The 13,141-nt window shown below is 31.7% G+C and overlaps 1 protein-coding gene across 1 annotated transcript in view; it reads right to left on the bottom strand.

Moving 5' to 3' along the window:
- LOC106478443 (leucine-rich repeat-containing protein 45-like) overlaps positions 1-13,141 on the bottom strand; it is a 72,155-nt gene that overhangs the window by 7,014 nt on the left and 52,000 nt on the right. The window contains exons 15-18 of the mRNA XM_022382040.1: positions 8,026-8,096; positions 7,245-7,337; positions 6,715-6,807; positions 2,324-2,389 (exon numbers count right to left, since the gene is read on the bottom strand). Of these exons, the coding sequence (XP_022237748.1) occupies positions 2,324-2,389; positions 6,715-6,807; positions 7,245-7,337; positions 8,026-8,096 (323 nt within the window). The remainder of the gene's footprint in view (positions 1-2,323; positions 2,390-6,714; positions 6,808-7,244; positions 7,338-8,025; positions 8,097-13,141) is intronic.

The raw sequence follows: 13,141 nt of genomic DNA, 5'->3' as shown, positions 1-13,141 counted from the left end.
GGCCTTCAAAAAGTTGAAGACTCTACAATGTCATCCTCAGGAGTCAAAACATGTAGAGTCGTCAACTTTTTTGAAGGCCATAGATAGGCCTAAATAAAATGTTTTGAACTGTGTACCAGTTTAACATTGAATATTATTTATGATTTAAACTATACACTCAAGTGCCAAAATACTATAATTAATAGGGTTTAGTGTCATTTCTTGTTTAAACAACCAATAAACATAAAACTGTAAATGATAAAAGTAATTTTTGTGCATGATTGTGATAATTTTCATATCACATTTCTTACAATTTTGCAAAAAACAAAAAAAAATTAATGCATAATTTAGTGGCATTTCCTATACACTTATAACCAAGTTCCTAGATCTAGGAATAAACACTACTGTCCATTTTCAAAACCTATGCCATCTTTAACACGTACAATATTAAATAAAATCCTAGAATTATTTTGCTTATGAAATAATGAATGGTTGTGAGGAGACTACATGCAAAACTTTTCAGCCTGTATAATATTTGTTGACTAAATGTCATCAAACTTTAGGGATTTAACAAAGGGTAGAACCTTCAATAGTACTAATTTGCATAATTCACGGATGAAATCATCATAACCACTAGTTTATGACTGATTGAAAACCCTATTATTTTATAGGTAATCCATATGAAATAAATATAATATTCACCTGTAGTTTAAAAATTTGTTATACAAAACAGTAATCATTATTAAACATCTTATACAAAAAAAAATATATTTTTTCATACATGTATTTGTACATGTATGTACTATACTTGTTTTTTTAACAACACTGTTGAGTAATTAAAAATGTACCTAGAGGGAGAAGAAGGGGGTGTAGAGTTATACCAGTGATCCTTGTTCAAAATTAAAATTATTAGCTTTAGCATATATTTTATACTTAACCTACCAGAAAACTTCATGTCTTGTACACTAGGAATTCAGCATAAGTTCCAGAAACAATGCTTTAAACAAAAATTTATCACTCTTTTGAATAAAATGAAACCCAATACTGCTACGAAAACTTCTGACAAGACCTTAGAAGTCATTCTAATACTTAAGAAGTGCAAGTTAACAACAAATGCCAATGAACTAAAAAATATTTGAAAATGCTCAATACCACTGTAATAAACCAACCTACAAATATCATTAACCACACAAATTAATCCAGTACATAAATATACCACAAATTACTCAAATTGTTTTGTTATACAATCACTAACTGGGTCAATGAAAGCATAAAAGATAATTATATACACATACCAGTATTTACACTTGGATTACTTTTCTGTATTTCTTCACATTAGTTTTTTCTCAGAAAATACTAGTTGTAACAGATAATATATGTAAATATAAACAGAAACCAAAAAAATTACTAATTTAATTCATAGTCCTGGATTTGAATTTTAGTTGAATAAAATGTCATATTTCAACCATACAAGATAAGAAGAAGTATATCAGTGAGAAATTCTTTGATTGTGCTTTCTGAAGATATTAATAAATCCAAAGATGCAATTACAAAATAAGTCTTTTCAAAGATGCAATTACAAAATAAGTCTTTCATCACTTAAAAGTGCACTGTACTATTTGGCAAAATATCTATAAAATATATAAAAATCTACAAAAAGATTTTTATGCAAATCTGATTAATTCGTTAATAACTTCATGTTAATAAAGCTAAAGGTTTCAAACGACTACTTTTGTATTTTTCTTATGATATGACATTTGAATATTACTACTATAAAAATATGTATGAGTAAAAAATTATTCTGTTACTTCAGCACACTTTTTTTTTAATAAATCTATTTGTGAGAGAGATTTTGAAACAGACCTTGTTCCTTCATGTATTTTTTAACATCTCAAGGAAGAAAATCAATAAATTTGATTAACATTCTGTTCATTTTTATTCAGATACTTGTCTCTTTTATTATTCTGAAATATAACTGAACAAATTGATTGCGGAATCATCATTTCTTAATCAAAGCTAGCAAGCTGAGATAAAGAAGAGCTAGAGAAGTGGAAAACATAGAAGTTTGGATGCTATAATAGTAATAGCAGTGATTAAGTAGTAAACATAAAATGGTCTAGAAAAGTTTGGAGAATAAAATAATTAATTAAATAAAAATAAATAGAAGTCAGACCCACTTTGGGTTTAAGTTCTTTCATGCTCTTGTTATGTGAAATCAAATATCCACATTTATTTTTGTCTTGTAGGTTGAAGAATTTTACTATCATTATATTTCTACAAAAAAAAAAAAAATAAATTGTAGAAGAGCCTGCCCAATATTTTTAAGAAGCTAGGTGTTACATACCTCTTGATTTTCTTTTGCTTCTTCTATCATTTTCACTTTTTCTTCAAGCCAACTTACACGCTGTCCCTGAAGAAAAATAATTGCATACACATCATGCAAGTTTGTTATAAAAACATGTTATAATATTGCTACATAACACTCCAAAAAATATTGATATAAAATTTTGGGAATAACTGCTCTGGGATTTTAAAAGATAATACAACATTTTTATAAAAACAATGAGATAAAAACAAACTACATTAAAAATCTAATGTCACAAACTTCAAACTACAAGGTATCTTCAAAATTATGATTTATTCTTCATTTTTGACATTCAGTAACCACTCAAGGTCATCCACATACAAATTAGAATTATAAATGATTCATCAAGCCATTTTTGTTTCAAAACTTATTTAAGCAACAATGGGGCTGAGGATCAAAATGCAAGTCAAATACATTTTTAGAACACTTTTTAATGAAAAAATATAGTATATAAACACAATCTTACTTAAACACAACACAAGTCTTAGAATTAAAAACATAGGAGTGAGAGAGAATATGAAGCAGTGCAATTTATTTAAAAGACAGATGAAAAAGGAAATAAGTGGTTCTAATAATCAATATACAAGGTACAGCAACTGGAACAAGGGAATAGCTCAAAAACAACAGGATCATTACTTTAGTTTTCTTACGTGAAGGAAAATACAAGATGGTCAGAATATGACAAGAGAACTACTAACATAGAATATATGATACAAGGTCTTTATTTATTGTACTTTCTTTCTTCAATCCACATTGGACATGATTAAAAGTATGAGGGGTTGGAGAGAGATCAGTTAACATAACATGGCTCTAACAGACACTCATAGCTATCTTGGTCTTTGCCACCACAATGAGCACAGGTTAAAGAACCAAAACAAGATGTTTTGGAATGTATGGCCTTACTTTGCAGTTCAGAAAACTTGCTTTGACACTGGCTGCTAACTGAGGAGATGTAACTGTAGAAATTAGTGCCCTAGTCAGCTCAGTTCTAATTTTTTGAGTGGAGATTTGCCTCACATCCGATACTCCTTGACTGGAAAGAACAGCAAGAATATCCAACTTAGATATGTTAATGAGATCCCTCCAGACACTAACTCCTCTTTAGGAATTAAAAGTACTGTGTGGAATTACCTCAATAAGTATGTTGCCAGTAACCTTTGACTGTCCTGTGTTTGTAATGTTTCAACCAGTAGGTCTCCAAATCTTAATTCCTTTTATCAGCTTGAAATGTGGCAAACATCACCAAGCCCTTTAGGATGAAAAAGAGGGACATTTTAAAAAAACTGTTTCTCATAATGAAAAAATTGGAAAATATTGTATTGGAATAATTTTGGTTATTTTTTTCCTGTAAACTCCCAGTGGAGCATAGGGCCGCAACAACACTTCGCCAACGGAAGGTGTTGTTGCAGTTACTTGTAGCAGGTTGGTTTTTACGGGGTGGAGTTGCTAGCCCCGTGCCCAACCCTCCCCCTTTCTCATCCTGGACTAGGGACCAGGCAAAGGTGGAGATTGGCATGTTTGGTGTGACGGGGATTCGAACCCGCGACCCTCAGATTACGAGTCGAGCGCCCTAACCACCTGGCCATGCCGGGCCTATTGGTATAATAGGAGGCAGTAAATGTGTGCTTATAGTCTTCTGTATATGGTCGTTTATTGTTTTTGTTTGAAAACCTATAAAGACAATTTAAAAACATTTAGTGCCCACTATCAACAACTCAAAAGGATAGTGTAGGAATGCTATGGTTTCATAAGTACTATACTTAAACACCTGTAACAGAAATACTGTCCACAACACCTGCTGAGGACATCCAATACTGGCACTTACTTGACCATAACCACACATAATCAACTGAATGACCCTGAGAGAGTCACACTAGAGCTTCCCATGTACAAGAATTCAAGGCCAAATTGGTGTATTGCAATGACCCAGGTACCATTCAACCATCAGAATCCTCTTCTCCTCTTCATGGGTTGCTAGACATGGCAAATAAATGGATAGCTTTTTATATCACAGAGAATGTAAGCTGCAAAGGCAGAATCATACCTGGGAAGTTGTCTCAGAACCTACAGGAATCCCCATCAAAGGGTTCTAGGGTTCAAAAGATGAAAGCCAGCATGAACACATTAGAATCCAATCGCAAAGAAAAGGCAGAAAAGTTTGTTAGAATCCAACTAATTCTGTCCCAAAGATAATATCAAACAAATAATCAAGCAATCCACATCTTCGAGAGAATGGAACAATCAGGAAGTGATAACCAATAGAGTATGGAAACATCTACATCACTGATATATATCAAAACCTTGAAGCAAAAAGGTATATTCTAAAAGAAATAGCACAAAACAATCAACAACAGAAGTTCAAAGGAAAGAAAATAGTTTTAAGGAAGAGATTAATATCTTAGTTTGAAACTTTGGTGATTAAATAAGGTTATATACTTTGAAATCTTGAAAATTTCTAAAAAAAAGGCCCGAGACCCCCTGTGTGCAAATACTATCAATATAATTCGACCATAATATTAGTTTGAATCTGTAACAATAATAAATATGTTTGAGATCATGTGCTTAGTTCAGCCTAAGGTATTACTATCTGAAGCAGAGACCATTCGTAAAAGTTATGTACTGTTTCATGTGATAGTTGTATTGCATTCTACTTTACTTTATGTATAAAGGACTACTTTACAACTGTTACATGAAGCAGAGAAAGTTCCAGATTCTTGTGGTCCAATTTATGGTTAGTCAGCTACGAGGAGAAAGTGAAATGTTAAAGCAATTTTGGCATTTTCAGACTTGTTTCTGACTTGAAGAAGTAAGATTTGCTGTTCATGTTTCATTAATCTTTCATCCATTACTTTTGCTGATTCACCCTTAAATATGGTTTATTTTACATTTCCACTGAATGCGTCACAATGCAATAGTCTTCATTGTGTAAGATTGTTCATTCTTCTGTTTTCTCTGAAAAATAAACTGTTTATTTTTGTTTCAACTTCACACTGAGTTTTGTCTCCTTCATTCCCCCAACAAAAAAATTACAAACTAGGTTCTCGAACTAGGTTGTGTATATCAGGAAGTGTGTGTTAGGTTTATTCTTGAATTACTGTACATGCCAACTGAACAGCACAGTAAGAAACAGTGAGTTGACATTAATGTTAAACACAGAGTCTAAATCCTCAAACATTAATTGAAGAAATGTCATTTACATGACTCCAATAGTGACAGAAGACCTTTTACTTGGCTTGATATACATCCCTGGTAAAAAATTCACAAGAAAGTTCAGCCAATTATGAGGTTGGATCTCAAAACACAAAATTTTTGGTACAGGAATAAAAGTGTTAAGTGAGTTGCCATGAAAACCTGGCACCATAAGTAATGGACTTTTTAAATAAGTCAATTAAAGATAGGAACAGAGAAAAGCTTGGACCAAAATTCTTTAGAGATAATGTATAAATCTCTTCCATCATAGGATCATGAACCAAATAACAAAAGATATGAAATGTCTCACTGACATACATGACAAAGGTATCTATTTGAGTCTTCTACACCTGATCTAGCCATAGTTAAAGGAAATAAGAATCAGTTGTCTGTTTTTTTCCAGTTCATCTAATCCTTTTGAACACTTTCATATACTTGCTATCTTTCTTAAACTTTTGTATCAAATAATGCCATCACTAATTTAGTCAGGACAGTTAGAAGCAACTGTTGTAAAATGTTATAATTTGGTCTTATAATAACTCTTCACTTTTTTTTGTAAATTTTAAATGATTTACAAAATGAACTTGAAAAACAAACAAAACTGGATTACAGCATATCTTGATACTGGTAATTAAGCTTACAAGCAGAGTTGAAAATACTGTCTTAGTTTACAATCACATACCTGACAAAAAACACCAACCTTAAATAAGGTTACACACGATTATCAGTCAAAAACACTAAATTTAGTAGAGCCATTGCCATAATTTGGCTAGAACATAAGAAGAGAAACAAACATACAAAAAGACATGAGTATAAAATATAGACTAAATTAACCTATTAACTGCGGATGACAGATATTTCCATCATTGAAGTTCTATGGCTCAGCTGTGAATGATGGAAATATCCATCAGTTGCACATATATAACTATAACTCTATGCGAATGATGATAATTACCGTTTTATTGTGATTGATGGCAACTCAGTTTTATCTGTGAGTCAGAAAACGGCAACTGAGCTGCTCCTGCAGCAGTTTATGGGTTAATACATTACAAAACAAAGAAACAATAGAATAAAAACACAAGTCTAGATACTAGAAAGTACATTTCATTTTCATGCAAGTTATTTGATGAAAGAGTAAATTTGTGCATGTTTGAATAAAAAAATCATTTATGTACACATACCTCTTCCGCCTTCCAGTGGAGTTTTTGCAAAGCCAATTGATCCTCAGCTTTACTTCGTTCTGCCATTATTTGAGTGTTTAACTTTCCAACTTCCTGAGAACATTTGTAAAATAATATATTACAGATAAGTATTAGTAAACTAGTATGAATTCAGGAAAATACTGGAAATGCAGTTAAAATACAGTGTACTTGTAAACCTTATTGTAATACATTGATATTTAACTTTACGTGATTTGAAATATTGTAACTTGAAAGTTATATAGTTAGTTATCTATAAGTGTCATTAAGGTGGTTTGATTTTTCTATTATCTTGCTTGGAGTTTTTTTCATAGGTAACTGGGTTTCCTTCAATATTAATAATTATAAAGGTAATTAATGAGGTGTGAAACTAATAAAAAAATGTGAAACTGAAAAGAAGTGTCTACCTTTCAAATAGTTATTTAAAAATTAAACTGACACAAGTTGATTACACAAATTCAAAATATTCTATTTCACAAGCTTTATAGTATCTGATATTATCCAAATCTTACCTCTTCCAAAGATGTTCTCTGTGATGTAAGCTTCTTAATATGCTCTCTTAAGCTGCTCTCCATAGCCTCAGCCTCAGTCCTTACTTTCAATAGCTGTACAAATAAAAAAGGATTAAACATTCCTAATTACCATTACATGTTAAGCATTTTTCTGTGACTGCATTACAAATGGTTTCACACCGATTGAAAAAAAAACAAAAACAAAAAACAGTTAAAATGACTCAAAGAACCATTACACATGTAGCATTATTCTGTCACACATATTACAAATGTCTTTTACATCAAAGGAAACAAAATGGTTAAAATACCTCAAGGAACCATTACATATGTAGCTTTATTCTGTCACACATATTACAAATGTCTTTTACATCAAAGGAAACAAAATGGTTAAAATACCTCAAGGAACCATTACATATGTAGCTTTATTCTGTCACACATATTACAAATGTCTTTTACATCAAAGGAAGTAAAACGGATAAAATGATTCAAAGAACCCTTACTCATGTAGCATTCTTCTGACACATACATTACAAATGCCTCTTACATCAAAGGAAACAAAATAGTTAAAATAACTCAAGGAATCATTATAAATGTACAACTGTCATCAATGTAAAGCTCATTTCTTTCACCAACTGAAACCTAAACACTTCATTGGTATTTGAAAACAAACAACATTTATACAGCTGCAATATATCACTACAAAATTTATTTGTTCTTATCAAATATAATATTCTTCTAAAGTATAAATCTGGTTAATTAGCCATTAAATAAAAACAATTACATCCTTTTCTCGTAGTTGATCTGCATCCTGTAGCATAACTCTGTGTTGTTCTTTCAATATTGATAGCTGACCTAGAAGAAAAAAAGATAAAACCAAAATCAAGTTTTTCTCACCTAGCTTTTTCACATCATAAATATGAAAAAAAAAGTATTATAAAAAAGTACAGTTTATAGATTATACTAATAACACATTCCACCTTAATTCAATAATCATAAACATAAAGTTGTAACAATTACTTATGTCTGTCACTGATATTCCTTGCTTATTTCCTTTTCACAGTGTAATAAACTTAGAACAAGCCTAGTAAATAGTATCTAGTTTCAGCTTAAAAAAATTACTATAATCTGATTTAATTTTTCTAACATTTTTATTTTGTGAACTTTTGTTGGGATGCTTTGAAAAACATTCAAGATACTTCCTTTAATTTTGTAATTACGATTTTCTAATATTAATCAGAAAGTTCCATTTCATGTATGTAATCAGTTTCAACTTGCTTGGTATTTATAACACATTTTGTTTTATATTTTATTTTGCCAAGTGCAGTAGCCATCACTTCCTTCCAGCTACAAATCATAAAATAAACATGTAAAAACTGTAAAGATTTACTGGTGACCTAGTACTTGACCTTTCGAAATGATGTCTGGTCAGACTATATAATAATAATATTTTTTTTAACAATATTCTTGATCGAAATCAACTTAAATGACTGAACGTGCTCCATCAATATTATCAGTTAAAATACATGGTGATTATTAGCTAGTCTGCTACACTGATTAATTGATTACTTATGAGCATTGATTATATCAATTAGTATCCCATTAAATAACTGATTAATTGAAATTATGATTAAATCAATTAATCTCATGAAAATAATCAACTAATTAAAATTAGTTTTCAATTATTCCAACTATTCAAGATTTTTTATCACTTTTTTTTATTAATTCAAGGTTGTTCAGTTTAATCAGTTAGTGTCGGGGCCAATGTTCCCTTTAAATTTTTCAATTCGTGTGTGAAAAATTTTTTTTCATTTCACCAGTATCAAAGCAATGTGCAGATGCGTGGTAGTGTTTGACCACTGACTCTACAGAATCATTAGACCACTATTCAGTGCTACCAGTTGGTTATTTGGGCTTTAGGCCTATTGACTACCAGGGTCATTAAGACCGTTAATGTGTTGAGATTCCTCACCATTACTGAGGATGTTCATGGCACTTAACTGGTTGTTGTGCAGCTTAGAGGAAACACTGGTCATGGCTCATGATAATAATCAAGAAGTCAAAACTACTGTTTTTGATTATTATTATATTTTATTATTCTAAGTTTCATGTAAGAATAATTGATTAGTTGAATGTAATTAATGAGCTTGATAATTAATCAGCTTTCAATTTCCACTAATCACCCAGCTCTAATGATTATAAATAAAGTTTTGCAGTTCAATGCATCTTGTCTTAAAAACAGTAAGGCATAGGAAACTGAAATTGCACAGGGTGTTAACACTTTCGCAACAGAAGTCCCTTACAAAATTTAATTAAACACCTTTAATATCAATGTATGTGAATGAATTTAATATTGTAATGTGTACTATGATTCAAAGTTTTATTTTATCCAAGTTTGGAGTCCTTTATTACTAAATAAACCTTCAAAAACTGCTTAAAATTTCGGATGTATTGTCATGTGACCAACGAGCCATGAAAAATCTCTACCTTGGCTCTCTGTATCTTCAATAATACAATGGTAATAGAGTAGAGGTATGTCTAGCCACTAAGATGCTTACATTACCTCTTGACTCGTTCCTTTCAAAGAACTCTGAATGAATACAGTTAAAACAAGTAATAAATTATTTAAACCCCTGACAGCTGCCATGCCCACCTTTAACAGATTTGTTTGAGCTTTATCCCTTCCACGTAGATGTTACATACAATGTGTATATAACAATTAGAAAGAGATCATTTTACTGCATAAACTGACAACTGTTATTTTGAAATTGGTGCCAAGTCTTTGTGACAGAGTATATGAAACTGACTATAGTATTGTTGGCTGCTTGATCAACTATAGCACTTATGGTTGTTTCTTACCTAAATATGTTATAGTTAGAGATAACGTTTAAACTGTATTTAGGTCCTACTATTATATTTTGATTAATTATGTATTAGTTACGTTTTAAAATTCATAATTAAAAGGTTTAAACATTTTTTAAATACACATCATACTTTGCGTATGTTCTCAAGGCAAAAGGGTTAAATGTATTATGTGGATGCAAGTACCACAGTTGTCATTATCAAGAGGCATCACTGTAATGTAAGATCTCATTAATCACAACAACTGTTCAAAATGTGCTCTTCCAGCATCCAGAATGTATCATCTTTTTGACAATGGACATTATGGCAACAATGCACATCTCATCTAGTATGCTGAACAATTTCATGACAGTTGCAAGGTTTCCCATGATACATGCATGACTTCAGGTTCCCTCAAAACCAGAAAGTGGCTGGTATTAGGTCCAATGAATGAGGTGGCTAATTCAAAAAGAAAGTAATTTAAAATGATTCTGCCTGAAAGTGTTCCCAAAAGACTTGTTTCACACTTGAAGACCAATTTGCAGAGAGGCACCATCTTGCATGAAAACTTTAGTGTCTATGAAAATTTCACTGGTGAAGCAATGAGATCACAAAGGCTTTGAGCATTGCATAGTACCTTGCAGCATTGACTGTACAGTTTTACCGTCCATGTGCTTATGGTTCTTTAAAAAGTATTGTCCAATAAAAATTTCAGCTATGAAATCACACCAGACTGCCATCTTAGCATTATAGAGGTGTGTAGAAAATGTGACATGTGAATTTGTTTCTAACCAGACAATACAGTTGCATGTGCTGACACTTCCAGAAAAGGTGAAGTGTGCTTCATCAGTCCGTAAGATATTGGCAGTCTATTGATCATCATCTTCCAGTCTTGTCAAGAACTGCAATGTAAGATAACATGTCATCTTCAGTGCTTGAACATGAGGCAGTTTTTTTAAGGAAACATTCCTAAAGTTAACCAAAGGCCTTATAAACAGTGAAAATTGACAAATTCAGACACTAGGTTGAGTAACATGCACTGCTGTACCAATGTGTGCTTGTAATAACTTGTTCTGCTATGACATGTCTGACTTTAGCAATACTTTCAATACATGTTAGCAGCCTGACTGTTAGTAGTTGGTCACAAGTGCAACATGTGTCCTCAAGATATTTTATGAACTTTATACAGAAAAAACTGGAAAAAAGCCCTCTGCAAATATTATGCATTTATGGTATTTCCTGACAGCTGCTTTGGCGTAATAACATCTCAGTAGTCCATCTCTCTACAAACTTTTTAGGTTCATGTTGGTTGAATTGCTACACTGTGATCAACAGGTCCATTTATACCCCTGGGAAATATGCAAAACATGTGATAATTGTGGTATTTGCATCCACATGATTCCCTTAGAACCCCTGTGAAATTTCATATTTCTACGCTATAATATTTGTGAGATATGATGTGCTGAGCTGCGAAACTTTTTTAATAATCACCCTGTATACCAAAAACCTATTACACTTGGCATCAAGGCTAAAATGAGATTGGTTGGATTCATATGCAATGAAGATTTTTGGGCTCTTTGATTTGAAAATAATAATTCATAATATGTTAACTTACTGTAATGAAAGTTATAGAGCCCCACATATAATAACTAACCTATATGTTATGTAACTTCTATTCTTACTTGTCCATATGTGCATCATAGGTTAATCATCATGGTTTCTTCAAAATATTCCTACATGCATCATAATAAAATTCTGTTTAAATGCATTATGATAAATTTATATCAATAAATTCTTACTCTTTTCATTAACCCAAAACATTTTTGATAAATGGAAATGTATAATGCTTAAAAAAATTAATATCTGGCAAAATATAAACTGTTTGTTGTTTCTTTTTTTTTAGCATAAAGCTACACAACAAGTTATCTGCACTCTGTCTATTGTAGGGAACTGAACCCTGGAATTTGTGGTGTATGCCTGTAAACTTACCCCTAACACACAATGGGGACAATATAAACTGATTAGTTAAAATATATGCAAAAATCATAGTTTTTACGTATAATGTTTTTATTTATGTTTTACTCACTACAGTGAACCTCTGTATATGATTACTACTTTAACAGTTGTTTTTTTTTAATGTATTCATTTGAAAGTAGTTCTTTCTACAGGCTTCCCTTTGTAAAATTTTCCTTTCTTCCTGAGACAATATTTAGGGTTCTATGTTAGGCCTTCTTCATGTCAATGAAGATCTCTGCACAGAACCTTGAATTTTGTCTTAAAAAAAAGAAGAATGAGAAACTTCATAAAAGAATTACTTCCATAAAAGATAGTTGTTTTGATAATGAGTTTTGTTTGTTTGTTTTACTGTTAAAGACAAATTTATACAATAGGTTAAATGTGCTGTTCCTACTATAGGTATCAAAACCCAGTTTTTAAGTGTTATAAGCCTTCAGACTTACCACTGAGCCACTAAGGAAGTTTTGATAACAGGAAAGTTATCATTTTCCTAAACTGAAAATGTATTTCCAAACATACTTACCTCCACTGACACTAATACCTATTTCTTGATCTTCATCTTTGCCATCTAATGTTGTATTTGCTTGCTCCAGTCTTTATATACACCACTCGACTGCCCCCAGCAATATCTAATTTGCAAAATGTTATAACGACCCTCACACGCCCTCTATGCAGGTACTGTTTATAAGCACTGTATGTAGACGATAAAATCAATTTTTCGAAACTTACCACATTCAAGTCACTAACACCAGCTCTTAGTGGGGAGGAAGGGAGGGAGTGTCAGAAGAGGTAAGTACGTTTGGAAATAGATTTTCAGTTTAGGAAAATGATAACTTTCAAAACATACATACCTCCGCTGACACTAATAGCAAGAATCTTACATTGTGAAGGTGGAGTAGCCGGTGAGGATAGAGATCATACAGAAAGTGTCTGCAGAGAACAAATATAATAATGGCTGGAGACGGCTTAAATGGGTAATGAAAAAAACTTTAATATAAGTTTAACATGACAGCAAATGTACAACGTTTCGACAAGGTTTTGTC

The sequence above is a fragment of the Limulus polyphemus genome, unplaced genomic scaffold (genome assembly GCF_000517525.1).
Source record: "Limulus polyphemus unplaced genomic scaffold, Limulus_polyphemus-2.1.2 Scaffold212, whole genome shotgun sequence".
NCBI lineage: Eukaryota > Metazoa > Arthropoda > Merostomata > Xiphosura > Limulidae > Limulus > Limulus polyphemus.
The sequence above is the reverse complement of the archived record's forward strand: the minus strand, read 5'-3'. Positions and strand labels throughout refer to the sequence as shown.